The sequence below is a fragment of the Oryzias melastigma genome, linkage group LG15 (assembly GCF_002922805.2).
Source record: "Oryzias melastigma strain HK-1 linkage group LG15, ASM292280v2, whole genome shotgun sequence".
Lineage (NCBI taxonomy): Eukaryota > Metazoa > Chordata > Actinopteri > Beloniformes > Adrianichthyidae > Oryzias > Oryzias melastigma.
In genome coordinates, this window is record NC_050526.1 from 16272419 (window position 1) to 16288671 (window position 16253).

The 16253-nt window shown below is 46.3% G+C and overlaps 3 protein-coding genes across 4 annotated transcripts in view; 1 reads left to right on the top strand and 2 right to left on the bottom strand.

The window, feature by feature from the left end:
* The window catches only part of tjap1 (tight junction associated protein 1 (peripheral)), a 16237-nt gene extending 10900 nt beyond the window's left edge, over positions 1–5337 (top strand). For both annotated transcript variants that reach the window (XM_024297097.2, XM_024297096.2), the window contains exons 8-11: positions 599–706; positions 1158–1241; positions 2336–2980; positions 3047–5337. In XM_024297097.2, the coding sequence (XP_024152865.1) occupies positions 599–706; positions 1158–1241; positions 2336–2980; positions 3047–3667 (1458 nt within the window). In that variant the 3' untranslated portion in view covers positions 3668–5337. The remainder of the gene's footprint in view (positions 1–598; positions 707–1157; positions 1242–2335; positions 2981–3046) is intronic.
* A 423-nt stretch (positions 5338–5760) lies between these two features.
* On the bottom strand, positions 5761–7631 carry dnph1 (2'-deoxynucleoside 5'-phosphate N-hydrolase 1). The gene is made up of 4 exons (XM_024297101.2): positions 7421–7631; positions 6178–6246; positions 6005–6115; positions 5761–5937 (listed from the first exon to the last, which is right to left on the bottom strand). The coding sequence occupies exons 1-4, from the start codon at positions 7554–7556 to the stop codon at positions 5804–5806; spliced, it is 450 nt and encodes a 149-aa protein (XP_024152869.1). The 5' UTR covers positions 7557–7631; the 3' UTR covers positions 5761–5803.
* A 444-nt stretch (positions 7632–8075) lies between these two features.
* Positions 8076–12818, bottom strand: yipf3 (Yip1 domain family, member 3). The gene is made up of 9 exons (XM_024297015.2): positions 12597–12818; positions 10203–10403; positions 10020–10126; positions 9907–9952; positions 9746–9838; positions 9530–9661; positions 8643–8756; positions 8449–8572; positions 8076–8259 (listed from the first exon to the last, which is right to left on the bottom strand). The coding sequence occupies exons 1-9, from the start codon at positions 12666–12668 to the stop codon at positions 8141–8143; spliced, it is 1008 nt and encodes a 335-aa protein (XP_024152783.1). The 5' UTR covers positions 12669–12818; the 3' UTR covers positions 8076–8140.
* Positions 12819–16253: the final 3435 nt, after the last annotated feature.

Below are 16253 nucleotides of genomic sequence, written 5' to 3' on the forward strand. Positions count from 1 at the left end.
TGCTGGTGCTCAGAGATGCATGAATGAATCAAAATAGTGTTTTGAGGGTGAAATTTATGAGGAATTAACAAAATACATTTAAAACCTCAAAGTTTATTTTTTCATGATATGGACCCTTTACCTGTTTTATGGGCTCTAAGAAGCCAAACTGCTCCTGGCACCAACATGCCCTGGAGCTAACAGCGACTGAACCGTGACTATCCTGAGCCCACGCTAGCGCGCCATGCTAGCTTTAGCTACTGATGCAGACGTTAAGCTCATCTCCGCTTGTGCGCTTCGATCCAAACCGCTGCTGCATCCTAAGAAGCATCAGTACAGAGCTGACGCAGCGCTCGTACGCTCGGGGACGACTACAGGAGGCTGCACGGCGCAGGTACGGTGCAGCACCTGTAGTTCAGACCTCACAGGTACAGATCTGCCCTGCATGGACTAGTTAGAACCAGTCTGAACCAGAACCCCTCCACCTTTCTGGTTGGTGATCTGTTCCCGCATCTAAGTGTAACTTTGCTTTGACGACCCGCCTCCTGCTAGTCCAGCCTCCCGATTCGCTGCTTTAGCTTTCACACTGCTCTAATCTGACATCCGTTCCCGCCCACAGCTACGGAAGGTGGAGAGGGACAAAAAGACGATGGACCAGGAGATCGTGGAGCTCACTAACAAGCTGCTGGACGCCAAGAACACCATCGACCGACTGGAGGAGCTCAATGTGAGAACGTTAGCAACGAGTTCCTCTGCTTCATGCAGTGGGCGGGGCTTCCTGGGTATATTTAACTGTCTCAAATTAGGCTGATCAGATTCTGTCCCAGTCTACATGTGCCAGCAGAGGGCGCTGTTTGGATCTTAATTATAGTAAAGTGGGAATCAAACAATGATGTACTCCATTTCTGTGAGTGGCTGAAACATCTCAAGGTTCAGAAAGTCAGATTCAACTTTAACTCTCTGGACTTGAACCTGAATCTCGAAGTCCCGACCCTTACTGCTGACATCAGCTGCTGAAGAAATCTGAGCAGGAAGTAGAACCAGAGTCGGTCCAGAAACAGTACTGGTTCGGTCAGATGACGCTCATGGAATCAGACCAGAGTCCTGCTCTCTGACTGACAGGTTACCTGTGCACAGGTATCCCCTAAGAGTGTGTGTATGTGTGTGTGTGTCTGCAGGAGCGATACCGGCAGGACTGCAACCTGGCAGTTCAGCTGCTCAAATGCAACAAGTCGCATTTCAGGAACCACAAGTTTGCTGACGTAAGTATTTGGGAAGTCGTACTATCGTGATGTGGTGTCATTAGAATGTTCCAAAGCTCAACAACTAAGCTACCAACTTAAAAAAACTTTTGTTGAGACAAATATTTTCAAAACACATGGGGTGTGAAGGTTAAAATCTGCGTTTGTATGCCTCCCTCTGCTGGTCAGTCATTGAACTGCAGTTAACCCTTTAATATTACAATAACTCCTCTTCAAACTATATAAAGGGATTCTCGTGCCCCCATATTGCAAGTAATTATCAAAATTTCCTAATTGCAAACAAAATGTAAGGCGTTAAGAATTAAACTTCATAATTTGCAAATTAAAATATTAAATATTTGCTTTAAAAAACTTTTTTTTGTGTTTGTAACAGAAATGATTTAGATGATTTGTCTCTCATCTCGCTTTCTCCCCATCTTTGATTTTTGTGTTCATAAGTTTCACTTTAGTGTAACATTTGAGGATATCTTGAACTTATAAAATAAACTGTAAAGTTTATCTCAGGTCTGTGTGATTAAATCCTATGGAGCAAAAATGTTAAAGTTTGATTTTCTTTAAAGTCCCCCTATGACATTTTTTTTTTTTTTTTTTTTTTACTTTTTAACATAATTATGAACTAGATATATGTCATTACCTGTGATAATGCTAGTGTGAATGCTGTAAGAGGAATTTGGCGACTGAAGATGCTGAAATTTATAGCTGAAAACGCTGAAGCTGATAGCCAGCTAAAATATTAGCTTAAAATAGCTTAGGTTACCCAAAACAGCTAGCATGTAGCTGAAATATTAGCTAAACTCCAAAACAGAATACAAAAATCTTAGTAAATGCCAAAATAGTCCAAAAAGCTGCAGAATTTTTGGTTTATATGTTCTTTGTTTGTTTTTTTGTCATACTTTTTACCTACTTTTAAAGTGGGTCACCCTTTCACATCTGGAAAATTTTCACTTTTTTCACGTATTTTCACTTATGACCAAAATGTCCGCGGTCACCAGTAGTTGGAGGAGCGTCAACACTCAGCCTAAAGTTACCGGTTATAAAGGGTTATTTTCATTAGGGGCGGGGCTTAGAGGTCTCATCATGATGTTTCTCTGCAGCTGCCGTCTGAGCTACAAGACATGCTGAACAAACACATGAAGAGCAGCCTCCCAGAGCCAGGCTCCGCCCCCGGCCACCAGGACCCGGACACGCTGAGCCTGACGCCCGCCGACGTGGTGCCCACCTCCGTCATCGCCCGGGTCCTGGAGAAACCCGAGCCCCTGGTTCTGAACTCGGCCCAGTCCAGCAGCTGCGGCCGGCCCGTCGCCGAGGACGTGTTCGTGCACGTGGACATGACCAGCTCGGAGGGCGGCGCCGGCCCGGAGCTGCTGCAACAGAACGGGTCCTGTCTGAGCAACCTCGACGAGGAGGCGGGCGGGGCGCCGTCCTTTGAGAAGCTCAACCCGTACCCGGCGCCGCTGCCCCCCCACCCGCTGTACCCCGGCCGCAAGGTGATCGAGTTCTCGTCCGACGACAAAGTCAAGATCCCCAAAAACTCGCCGCTGCCCAACTGCACCTACGCCACGCGGCAGGCCATCTCGCTGAGCCTGGTGCAGAACGACGACGAGCGGCAGATGCCAGGAAGCCCCGCCCAGTCCTCCAGCGGAGGGGGCGGAGCTGCCCAGCGCACCCCCCCATCGCAGCATGACGTTGCCAGTGAACCCTTATCCAGCCAGTCCAGCCCCTTCAGTAGCCCGCCTCAGGTAAGCCCCGCCCACTTATCTGATCAGCTCCCACATCCAGCTCTGACCACCTCCACCCCCTCACAGGCCCCCAGCGTCCTGGCGAGCTCAGGCAGCTCGGAGGAGGACCTGCTGGCCAGCTGGCAGCGGATGTTCGTGGAGAAGATGGCTCCGCCCTGCGAGGGCTCGCTGCTACACCGCACCGCCTTCAGCTCCCAGACGGCGCAGGAGCTGCAGAAGAGGCGGCAGCCGGGCGGAGGCGGGGCCTCCGGCATCTCTGACCGCCACAGGGCGGCGTACTCGGACGGCGAGGAGGGCTCCTCGGCGCGGAGCTGGACGCCGAGTCGCGGCTCCAGCCTGGACACGGACACGGACACCGAGCCGCGGTCCGGGCGGAGGGGGGGCTTCGGCTCCAGCGAGGAAGGCGAGCGCCTGCTGATGGACCTGGATGACGACGGCGGCAGCGGCGACACGGCGGTCACCGTGGCCATCAGCCCAGAAGAGAAGGAGGAGGGGGAGAGCTCGGCCGAAGAGCGGGACGTCCTCCCTCACGACCTGCCCGTCATGTCGCCCCGCCTCCTGGAGATCGACCCTGCCCTCCCCACGCCCCAGCGACCGCAGCGGAGTCCTAAGAGGATGGGGGTGCACCACCTGCACCGCAAGGACAGCCTGACCCGAGCCCAGGAGCAAGGCACGCTGCTGGACTGACAACCAGCTGACAGGCCACACCCACACAGGAAATAGCCATACTGAACGGACGCCGCCCGCTCCACGCGTCTGTGTGAGTCCCACAACAACAACTCTCTTGATTGTTTCCAAACTAGACAACACTCACGTGCACACTCACACTCACGTGCACACTGTCAGTGCCTCCTAACTTCCTGTCTGAAGCTGAAAGTAACAGACTTTTATTTTGACGTTCCTGGAAGCGCCGGTTCCAGATGATTGTTTCTCGTGTTTGACCTTTGACCTTGTTCTTGTGGTGACACAGAGGGCGGGGCTTCTCCACACACTCCTCACCTGGAATGTAATCATGACGTGGGTCTGTTTTTACCTGCAGTGTTTTGGTTGTTCTTGTTTCAGGGTGATCTGCTGCCCTCTAGTGGACCGGTGGTGTAGCTCAGGTCGCAGCTCCACAGATTCAAACCGACGGAGTATTAATCAGTTTAGACTTCACCTTAAGTTTTGATAATCACTGAATGTTGGTTCTGAAAACCACCTCCAAATCCTGAATGTTTCAATTAAAAGATCGGATCACTAAAGAACCGGTCAGAACTTCAGGGGACCGTGGGCTCGAGTTCGATTCCCCGCTCCGCCATTACAGAAGCTCTTCTTCACTTTCTGAAACTGGCCCGAATGTCCCCAAAGCTGCTCGCTCCGACATCCCACACGCACCTGAACACAACACCGTTGACATCCGTTGGTGGAGGGGCCAGGCTCCAGGCCCCGCGGGTCAAGCCAGCAAGAATAAGTGGGCCCATTTGGTTTAAAAGAAGCAGAAAATGTGGCTCTGATTGGGTTTGTCTGCAGTTCCTGTGGTGCTCCAACTGTGTTTACCCACATTGACTAAAGTGGGAATTTTGTGGGTTAGCTTACTATGCTAGTCAGCTACCCAGTGGACAGCGTAGCATGCTAGCGAGCTCAGCTGAAGCAAGCTCCATTGCAGCATGCTAGCGAACTCCACTTTAGCATGCTATTGCTCTCTAGCAAGCTCTTCTGTATCGAGCTAGCGAGCTTCTCTGTAGCAAGCTAGCATGCTTCACTGTATCGAACTAACAAGCTCTGCCGTCCACCAGGTGGATCTCTAGGTTAGCATAGCGTGCCGACCTACTGAGTGTCCACTTAAGTCAATGTGGGCAAACACGGGGGGGGCACCACAGAAACAGTGGACAAACCCAATCGGACCCCCATTTTCTGCCACTGTTAAACCATGTGGGTCCATTTGGTCTTGTTCTTTTCCAAACGGCAGAGCAGGAACATGAGCAGAACGGGGTCCTCCAGACCTGGAATCGAACCCTCCCGGATCAGTGTGTCCACCCAAACTAACGCCTTGTCCTAGCATGCATCGCAGGCCCTGATTGGTTGTAAGCTCGAAGTGGGGGAGGGGCTTCGCTGCGTCCGTCGGCTCAAACGCTCCAACACGGCTCCCAAGAGGCATAAGGGCTCACCCGAGCCGGCCCGTGGGTCGCTGGTTCAGTAGCCACGCCCCCTACTCTGTGGAGGCGGACCTCTCACGTAGGCATAGGTGCTCTGAGAGGAACTGTTTTTGTTTCACTTCCTGTTGGGGAGAAATCTCTGACTGTTAGAGCTCTGACTTTATTTTCACAGTTTGTAAACGATGTATATTTTAAAGCAAATAAAACATATTTTAAAACTAACGTCTGGGCCTGTTGCATTGTGGGAAAATGTCTTGAAAGATTGTGGTTCTGAATTGGTGTCCTTTTGATTTTGTTTGGGGGTTTTCTCATGTTGAGGAGGTGGGCGGGGCTTCAGTCATGGTTCATTTTGGCCGTACAAACATTGATCTGGTTTTATCTAAGTTTTCTCACCACTCAGTGCATTATGGGGCATTCATCATTCTGTAAGGATGTCAAAACTCCAGTGCCTTAGTGGAAATTACCCAGAATTCTCAGCGACAAACTAGTGTGCATCACTGCTCTCTAGATTAGCAAATACAGACCAGAATGCATCTATATGATTTGTCTTTTGATTAAAAATGTTTGTTCTAAATCATGACTGCCATGTCAGAGAGGAAGTCCCTGTAGAAAAGAAGGTACCCTTTCACAATAAAAGTCTAAAGGTGAATGGTAGAAAACGACTTTATTCATTCTAACCAAAGTGTCCCTATCGGCTCTTCTCTGCGCCGTTCTTCAGGTTGACAAAGAATTCCTCCAGAACTTTTTCCAGCTCATTCTCGCTGTAGTCCACGACCTGGAAACGCTCGCCATCGACGGCGCCACGGATCATGGCGGACAGTGCTGCGGGCGACACATTCGTCAGAACAAACAGCTGATCAAACAAACGTGTGAGAGGAAGTCGGCTTACTGCGGCCCGACGACGGCCGGAACAAACACAGAACCGTCTTCTTCATGTCCACGGCCCGGCCCAGCTCGTAACCCACGCCCAGCGACGGCTGTGTCACCTCGGCTACGATCACTGCCACAGAGGTCAGAGGTCAGCGCCCCCTCACACTTAAAGCTCACTTGATCGGGCCTCACCATCCGATTCCTGCAGCCACGCCACGTCCCGGTCATGGATGACCCGGTCCTCCAGCGCCGCCGACTCTCCTGTCCAAATGCAGCATTATGTCAGTGATGTTTTTGTTTGTTGTTTTTGTGTCAAACACAAAATGAAAATAAATATATATATGCACACAAGTATAGCAAACAAGATGTTTTTTAGCAATTAGAGGGTAGTGGAAAAAAAAGGATAAGATTTAATTTTTATTGAATCTGAATCATTGTTTTGGTAATTGTGTGAATTCTTCACAGCATTCACACAATTTGTATTTGTATCCCTAATTTAGACATGTTTACAGTTTGTCTATTTTGGAGTTGAGCTAACATTGTAGCCATATGCTAGCAGTTTGGGGGTAATTCAGAATTTAGCTAACGTTTTAGCATTATGCAAGCTGTTTTTTGATTTGTTTTTTTGGCAAATTTAGAAATTTTATTTATTTTTTTTTTTTACATTTTAACAACCTTTCAGCTTCATCATTTTCAGTGGCCACATCAGCTAACAGCATCCACTTGCATTATTGCAGGTAATACTATATATAGGGTCAATTTTGACCCGAACACAATATAAATGTTAAATAAGTTTTTTTTTAGCGTGTGTTTTTTTTTTTTTACTATTTTTTGATCATTGTCAACACTGAGACTGATATTGACTCAATAATTGGGGGCGGGGCTGAGTTTAATGATCGTTCCCTTGTAGCTCCGCCCCTGCACATCACTTAAATGTAGTAAATTAACCCCTTCAGACAGATGTCATTCTTGTTCAAAAGGTTCGTTGCAGTGGGATTTTTTTTCGCTGCTTGACTGATCAGGCCGTATATCACGTGATGACGTCGTGTGATCCCAATTGGTTCGATAATATCAATTCCTCATTATGAAATAATTCATGTGTCAGGATGGTTGAGGGCACTTTGTGTTGCTGCTACATGAAAAGTGCTTCTATAAAGAAGATGAGTCCCAATGAGAATAATATCTGATAAACTTCTCTGGGAGTCCAAGCAGAGAAAACAGGAAGTTTATAAAAGAAGGAGACAGAAAAGAACTGTATGAGGAGAACCAATCTGCAGTAGAACCTGCAGGAGGAGAAAGAGAAGAACAGGACGGAGAAACCACAGGAGGAGCAGAACCAAAGTGAAAGTAGACGGACTTTTGTTTTCAGCCATGACAGTTCTGCAGAATTCGGACCCACGTGGGTTCTCCTGTTATGTAAGAGCGCGTGAGTCACCTGTGTCGCTCAGCTCGGCGTTGCTCACGTGCTCGGTCAGCACGCTCCCGTAGCTCTGCAGCTTGTGCACGAGCCTGCGGTACACGTGTACGTCATCCCGGCCGCCGCGGATGCTGCCGCAGAAGTAAATCTTCATCTTCCTCTTCAGCGCTGGACTTCTCCGAACTCGCGGCTCAGAACCTCCCGCGCTGTCTGTCACGTGACCTGCGTCATGACAGGAAGTTTGGAGATTTTCGCTCCAATTTATGGCATTTTCTTTTTTAAAATGTATTTTTTACAATGCCTATTTTAAAATATGTTTCATTAATTTTCAGTTTAAAATAAAAGCTTTTTCGTTCATAAACTAAAATCACATTTTTGACTTTTAATATGAAAATAAAATCACTTCCGGTGTAACCTTTTTTTATGCTGTTTATTGACGAATGCGAACAAATACAAACCTCAACAACAGACGCATAGATGACTCTCTTAGTGTTATACATTATTGAATCAAATTTACAAACCAGTTCCTTCATGTTCTTGATATGAGAGTTCCAAAATCAAGTCCAGATTTGATTCTGCTCCGAGTTCTGGTTCTGACCAGAAATATTCCAGTTCTTATAAAACAAGCAGGGAGGAGAGAGCTCATCTAAGGAACAGAACCACCCTAGCCGGGTTCAGGTTTCAGAGTTTATTTTCTGTACACATTAGAACAATAACAGAACTTCAGAGTAAAATGTATCAGTGGGTTGCGAGCAGGCCCGGTCCAAGCAAGGTGGAGTTCAGCGCCATTTCTGGAACGTCTCTGGGGACTCGCTGAATGGGAGCCAGGTTTGGTCCTTCCAGAGAATCCAGTAGTCCTGAAATCACAAAAGATCCACTCAGGTTCTGGTTCTGCTGCATGTATGGATCAGCTGTTTTGGAGCTGACTGAGCTGGTTCTGAAATTCTAGTGGGTGTGTTGGTACTTCCTATATAAAGGTAAAGAAAAAGTGTTCTCAGAGTATTGGTTCTGGTTCTATCGATGTGATTTTTGTGATTGGTTCTGACCCTCCAGGATCCGGTGGTAGCTGAAGTGCAGGTAAAACAGGAAGCTCATGTGCAGCAGGGCCAGCGACCCACAGAGCAGCAGCCGAGGCGTCCGGCCCACGGTCCGGGATAGCAGCACCGCCACCTGCAGCACGCACAGACAGACGTAAGAGGACGCACGCCTCAGAAGGGGCTGATGGGAAACGCGGTCATACCATGCGCAGCGTGGACAGCCCCCCAACCAGCAGCCACAGCAGGTAGAACAGGGAGTGGAAGTGGACGTTGTAGGTGACGAGCAGAACCACGCAGGGACCGAACAGACCGTATCCCTGAGGGATACAGGAACAGGAAGTGATGTCACACTGCAGCCAACCACACACCACGCCTAATATGGACTTTAGCTAACATTTTAGCATTATGCTAGCTGCTTTTTTTCTAATTTGGACATTGTTCCAGTTTTGGGAAATTTGGAGTTAAGCTAACATTTTAGCAATATGCTAGCTGTTTTAGGATAGTTTAGACATGTTATCATTTTTTTGTCTAATTCTAAACATTTTAGCATTAGAGGAGTTGTCTATGGCTAATTTCTCCAGTATGTCTCCAGTTTTTTGCTTATTTGGAGTTTACCTAACATTTTAGCAATATGCTAGCTGTTTTAGGCTAGTTTAGACACATTATCACTTTGTTGGCTAATTTGGAGGTTAGCTAACATTTTAGAATTATGCTAGCTGTTTTTGGCTAATTTAGATACCTTTCCTATTTTTTTGCCTAACTTGGACGTAAGCTAACATTTTAGCAATATGCTAGCTGTTTTGGCTAATTTAGACATAGTTCCAGTTTTTGGCCAATATGGAGGTTAGCTAACATTTCAGCATTATGCTAGCTGTTTTTGGCTAGTTTAGATACGTTTCCCATTTTTTTTGCCTAACTTGGACTTAAGCTAACATGTTAGCATTATGCTAGTTGTTTTGGTTAATTTAGACATATTTTCAGTTTTTGGCCTATATGGAGGTTAGCTAACATTTTAGCATTACGCTAGGTGTTTTTGGCTAATTTAGAAATGTTTCCAGTTTTTTGGCTAATCTGTAGCCCTGTCACTGACCAGCAGGGAAAGCATCTGCAGCATGGTGACCTGCGCGTTGACCAGGTAAGCCAGGAAGTAGATGAAGGACGAGACGCCGAGCCAGTAACCGAAGCACGTCCCAATGGCGGTGCCCATGAGGGTTCCCTCCCTCTGCAGGACGCACAACACAAACACTCAGACTGTGGTGCGTTCACTGGAGACGGGATTTCTGGTGATGCGTTTGTGCGTCCTTACAATAACAGTTCCGGACGTCTTCATGCCATGTAACAGAATAGCCACCAGCGTGAAGACGAGCATCAGCGGGCCGTAAAGCTCGCCGGCGATTTTCTGCAAAGATCACCTGTCAGAGACATCACCTGAACACCGTCGACCACAACGAAAGAACCCGGCCGTACCTGAGGGTAGTTGATCATGCGGATCGGGAACATGGACTCCAGGAGCCTGAGGGGAAACGCCACGTCAGCATCAACTGGAAACCGCCGACGGGGACGGGAAAAGGGCGACCTACCTGCTGCGCACCTGCGCCGGCTCCACGTCGAAGTACGGCCGCAGGATGTCGATGTTGCCGTACAGGCTGAAGGCCCGGGAGGCCTGCCGCTTTCCCGCCTGCCACACCTGAAGACGGCGCATGCGTCAGACAGGTGACCCCGCCCACACGGAAAACCCATCTGCAGAGGCGGAACCAACCCACCTCATCGGCCACCTGCCGTCCCAGCTGACCCTTTAACCCCTTCATGCCCAGGAATTCTCCGTCGTCTCCCTCCTCGGCCTCCGCCGCCTCCGCCGTCACCTCCTCCTCCTCCCTCATCCTCTGGTGCATCTCGCCAACGTCCTCGAAGCTGGAGCCCGACGTGTCGTCCAGGTTCTCCATGTCGATGACGGCCGAGCGGCCCTGAATGGAGCGCAGAAAACAGGTTGGTCCGACAGAACTTCACTGAGCGGTTCTGGTGAGCTGACAGTCAAACAGAACTGCAGTAACTGGGACAACCGGTCCAAATCAAAAAGATATTCCTCTGACACAGAACAGGCAGGACTGAAGTCGTGTGTCCTGGCCCGGAGGGTTCTGGTTCCGACTCTGCAGCGGTCTCCATGGAAACCAAGTTTTCACCTGAAGTCGAGCTCTAAGCTCAGAGGAGCAAAACAGATCGAGAAGTCCACAGTCTAACAAAACGGGTCAAACTACCAGAGCAACCAGAACCGCACTGAGTGTTCTGGACCTGATGATTCTAAAGAGTCCAGCTGGGTTTGATGCATCTTTCTTTGGGGTTGACCTCAGTCATAAACCTGAGAATTTTAAAATAAACTGCAGACGTCTGTTTTGAAACCACAAAAGCACGGACAGGATCAGAACCCTGGAGGGACAGAAACGGAGCGGTTCTGGAGCAGTGTGGACATAATCCCGTCTAGGAGAAACAGGAAGGATCCAGAATAAACCGGCTTGATCCTGAAGCCTGAGGGAAACATCCATATTTACATGTTTTTATACGTTGTAATGCATCTTCTTTATGTGAAGGCTTTTGTTTGTTTACTAATCTGTTATTCAACATCTGAAATATTTATTAAATGTGAACTTTTTTTGAAGAAAATAAGAAGTTGACATAAATTAGGTATAATGACTGTGTCGCTTTTACAAATTTAACAGTAAAATTGTGTTAATCACTGATGCTGTAGATTCTGCTGGTTCTCTGTTGGACAGCAGCTTCAGGTGTTTCCTCATCCGGAGTGACGAGACACACCTGATCCAGGTAATCAGCAGCAATAGGTGGACGGAGATCTGGTTCTGATGGGTTCTGGTGATGCAGATGACTCAGAGCCGCTGAGTCGAAGACTTCTGTCGTAAGTGATGAAGAACGCGATTATGTTTCTTGATGAAGATGCTTCAGTTTACATGATTATCAGGACCAGAGGTATTAACACAATACTTGTACTCTGTCGCATTTACTTTAAAACTTAAAACAAAAAACTACTGGAAACGCTCAAAATACCGGATCAAACCGGACCGGACCGCTCAGCGTAAACACTAGATACACTAACTTATGAGACATTTTGTAAAAGAAAGTATTTGTTTAATGGTGCTAAGACCCTTAAATGGTGACTGGAATCTCCTAACCAAGACCAAAGAGCTGTTGAAGGACACCATAGAACAAGATGGTACACCTGAACCTGACTGGGTTCAGGAAAATGTGTATAAGAATTAGTTTAGGTACAGGTGTAACGACTGATTTTGAACAATCAGATTCTGACCTAAAAGATGAAGTTTTATAGATAAACTAAATATGTGTACAAACAAACGAGAATAAATGTTGAATTCTTTCACATTTTAGTTTGATGAAGTTCAGCCCAACATTCTACCACACTGTATGGTCACATGACTCTGATCAATTTAAAGACTGGATGATGATAGATCAGTTTTTACCATCTCTCAATCCAAATGACATTTTCCAATATCGATTATCAATTTATCTAATTTAGAAATGATTTTATGATGTCATGAGTTTATTAGATTGAATGATTTGACTGAAAAATGAAATTATCCTCTTCAATGTACACATCCAAGGACATTTTTAGAGTTCCTAAAATGTCATTTTCTTGTGTTTGTTCATATAAATGTTTTATTTGTGTAGAAATGAAGAAATGTCCATTAATGCTTGAAGCATACAGTGGAAGCTCTCGGTACTTTAGGGTGTTTATGTAATAACATAAAGAAAAGACAGATGATTAGTCGCATAAAGTTCGAAACTCCTGAGGAAGCCAAAACCAGAATATTTGTTCGGAACCAGAACTGGACCTCACGTTTCCACAGGGCCAATAAACTTTTCAAACATAAAAATGAACTTTATTTAAACGGGTTTTTTTGCAATCGTAAATTTCTAGTTCGGACTGTGTTCTAGTCGGACTCTTTCACTTGCTTTAATCAAAGTGGACCAGAACCAGGATCTGGACCGCGTACTGCGCATGCCCACTCGGCCTCGGTTAGCATGCTAGCAGCAGCTAATGCTCGTTTCTGCTGCTGGAGAGGAGAATGTGAGCGTAGACAGAACCGATACCAGACCGAACCGAAGCCCTGGGGAGCAGGTTAGCTCACCTGGATCAGGTTATCATCGAAGCTGCCCCACGGTTCCGCGTTCGTGGTTCCGCTTCCGGGGCCGGTAGCCATCTTCGCGCCAGCGGTTCGTGCGGTTCTGTTGGTACCGCTGCGGTTCCGTTCTCCGCGAAGTTTCTGTCGAACTTCCCAGAATTTTTTTGCTGTTTGTTTGGGTTTATTTTCTTCCGGACGGAAGGCAGAAGTCTCCGCCCACACCGAGCGACGCAGTGCGTGAGGTGACGTCACAGTCCACGTGGCTCCTTCCCAGCTGGATCACGGACATTGGGTTCCCCCCGGAGGGTTTAGAGTGTGACACCAAGCTGAGAGAAGCTCCTGTAATGTGAAGCAAAGAGTTTATTGAAGCATCGCTGAGTCTGTAAGGAGAAAGAAACACTAAACAAGGTTTATGAGTGTTGTGGAATCAGAGAGGAGACCGGAAGCTGCTAGAAGACGAGAGGATTTGGTTGTGATGGAGTTCTCCAGGCTCTGCCTGCAGGGAGACGTTAGTGTATTTATCTGTTTGATATTAAATTATTTTATATAATGTCCTCCATCATGAGAAAAATACTACAAGAACATGTTAAAAACACATAATTTCCATTAGAGTGGGTGTTTAAACAAAATTGTATCCCAAGGTTAATCAAGTAATTGAGAGTAAATGCTTTTCATCACTGTTTCAGTGAATTATAATCTATTTTCAAATAATCTTTTTGAAACTAAAGAGTACTTGATGCTTTGAGGCATTTTGATCATCATATTGATCAAACATTTCCTGTTGAAGGTTCCAGTCAGTCTTCATCTTTGTGGTGGATGTGCACACATTGTTGGCAGTGATTCCTGAACAGGTTCAGCGTTATGTCTGCACGTCGCTTCAGCCATTGGAGACAATGTGCTGGCATACATTTAAAACTCCCCACTGAACTCTTGACTTATCTGTAAATTGGACTTCTTTATTCACTCGTTGAACAATTCATGGACTGCTGTTCATTTCTGAAGCTCTGCTTGGTCTGTCTCCATCTTATCCGAGGCAGCTTTTGGATTCGTGTTCTCCTGTGGACAACAGCCGCTCTGCTGATCGGATCTGTTCACAATCCCAAACTTTTCACCTGGTTCTGTGTCTTCTCAATCTGCTGCAGCCACAGACCAGAAGGATTTACAAAAAACTCTCAGATTGGACACTTTTATTTCACATTTTTAAAAACATCTTAGCAACCATTTTAAAGATAATTGCTGCTGTTACATTGTAAGGATTTTAGGGTTTTAGACTTTTAGATGGTGTTTTTTTTCCTGATTCTTTTTAATTTTATTTCTTGTTCTTGTAACTCTTCTCTTTCTTTTCTCAAAGCTCTTGCCTTTCACCGCGCCACATTTGTAAATCAGAATGATGTTCTTCATCTGTCCTGTCTGGATAAAAAAGGTTAAAAATAAAAAAAACATTTTTTGGATTTATTGTCAGATTAAAAACTGTCCTGTGACATGGGCTGGAGCCACATCTCAGACTACTTTATTTATTTATCTATTTAGACTATCAAACATTTTATTTGTGTGTAATTTGTATTCTCTGCAGTACCAGGAGAATCTTTGACCCCTGCTGGAGCACTGACAGAGACGTAGAGGTGTGTGGTCAGTGCAAACTTCTGAAAGCTCATCGAGCAATTAAAAACTAGCAGGTGTGTGTGAGCCGTCTTTATTTAAGTTCTCCCTTTTTCCTTTTCAGTTCTTTTCTCAGTGAATGTCAGGCAGATCTGGTGTTCCAGCAGGAGTCGGTGCTCTCCTCATCATCCCAACTGTTCAGCATTGAAGCTCTGCAGCTTCCAGTGTTCACGACAGATCATTGCCTACCCTTGGATATTGTATCTGCATTGTCTCTGATATTCATGTTAAAGTTTCACCTCACCCTCCAGTACTCTGCTCATGAACTGTTTCCTGTCTGCAGAATCCTTCAACCACGAGTACCGACAACCATCTCTGGACCTCTCCGCTCAGCTGCCTCACAGCCACAGACTCGGTTCTACCTGCTCACCGTATCCTAAGGCTCTGGAAGGTCAAAGGAACTACGCTCACCTCCACAAGCCTTGGACACCATCTGCACACCCTGGTGAATATACCACGACATCAATGATTTTCTAAGCTTTAATTTGAGCCATGTTTTGTGGAAATCTGTTTAGAAATGAGGGAGCTAGCCCGATTTTTGTGGTTGATTTCTGCATGGCTTACATCGGATAATTCAGCTGCAATAGCTTGTTTGAACCTGTAGATGGCAGCACACATGGAGTTTTAGACTATATTTTCATCAATTAAAACCAAGTTTATTTGAATTAATAAAAAACCAAAAGGAAGTACTTTCAAAATCCAATTTATAAATGTAAAGAGGCCAAAAATAAAGTTGAATTAGGGTTTGGGGACCTTTTAAACCTCCAACACTTCCCAAAGGTTTTCACCATAGATTGTGTGAGTGTTAAAGGTAGAATTTTCTCCACCTTCTAGATGGCCTAGCGGCTCTAACAATCAAGAGGTCGACAGTTCAAACCCCACTGGGGGCTGATGGGTTTCTTTTTTTTATTTTTTAAATTCCAAAACTGTTAAATTCAGATAAATATAGCATATTTTTTTTAAATAAACAGGGGCATTAAATGACAAAATAGCAATGTGTGGGGGGGGTATGTTTGGATTTTGGTACTTTTAAAGGGTAATCAAATAGTGCTGGAGGCTTATTCCATTCTCAGCCCATATTTGAAAAATACCAAGGGGCGGGGCCTGTGGAGCCAGACTGAGCGGCAGAGGTGTGGCTTAGATCTATGATTGACTGTTGAGCCATGTAGCATATACTGGGTCTTCAATATGTAGAGTGGGTTGTCTTTGTTATGTTCAATTAAAATTCAAACCCCCCAAAAATATAGAGAGTGGTACCGGGCAAAGTGATGCAAGTTTCTCCACAGAACTTGCCTGAAGCATAAAAAATGCATCAACCCCCCCCACCCCCCCATGTCACCAGTTTGTCAATTATTGTATTTGTCTGTGTTACCGTATCCCAAGGCCCTGGAAGGACAAAGGAACGCCGCTCACCTCCCCAAGCCTTGGACACCATCTGCAGCCTCTCCTCTCTTCGTTCTCAGTCTCTCTCCACCCCCCCGCCGGCACGCCGACTCCAGATTCATCAGCTGTGTCGGATCATCAGCCGCCTCTAAATCACCGACCTTCATCCCCAGACATGTTTGTGCTCTTCCGGGTTCCAGCGTTTGGGTCCTTCTCGCCTCGTGAAACCATGACAACGACTTCAGTAAGTTTTCATCATTTTCAGTGTTTAAAGACGTTTGTCTGGACAGAGTTTTCTGTTCATCCAAGCATCCTTCTTCAACACAACAAGATGGCGCTCTAGACGGGCAAGAACTGTGTTTTGGGCACGCGGTTTGTAGGCATTAAAACTGCTTTTTACATCCGTCTTGAGACGACTTCAGACTACTGTGTCCAAATTCAGCGGCTGCATCCTTCTAAGGCCCCGGCCTTCACGGTCACTGATGGCCGGGTCCTTTGTAAAGCGGGCAGACCAGATGTTAAGTGCAGTGAATTTGGATGGTCTAGCCTTGTTTTTTTATTATATAACCTTATTGAACAAAATGCAAGTTGGTCTAGCTTTGCTGGCTAATTTCATTTAGC

Excerpts from the sequence above, each read along its gene's own strand:
- dnph1 (XM_024297101.2), bottom strand. The coding sequence starts at position 7,556 with ATGAAGATTTACTTCTGCGGCAGCATCCGCGGCGGCCGGGATGACGTA. Across the intron at positions 6,247-7,420 it reads CGCCGAGCTGAGCGACACAG|GAGAGTCGGCGGCGCTGGAG; the intron begins GTGACTCACGCG and ends GCATTTGGACAG. Across the intron at positions 5,938-6,004 it reads CCGGCCGTCGTCGGGCCGCA|CACTGTCCGCCATGATCCGT; the intron begins GTAAGCCGACTT and ends TGTCGCCCGCAG.
- yipf3 (XM_024297015.2), bottom strand. The coding sequence starts at position 12,668 with ATGGCTACCGGCCCCGGAAGCGGAACCACGAACGCGGAACCGTGGGGC. Across the intron at positions 10,404-12,596 it reads TCGATGATAACCTGATCCAG|GGCCGCTCGGCCGTCATCGA; the intron begins GTGAGCTAACCT and ends CGCTCCATTCAG. Across the intron at positions 10,127-10,202 it reads GACGGCAGGTGGCCGATGAG|GTGTGGCAGGCGGGAAAGCG; the intron begins GTGGGTTGGTTC and ends CGCCGTCTTCAG.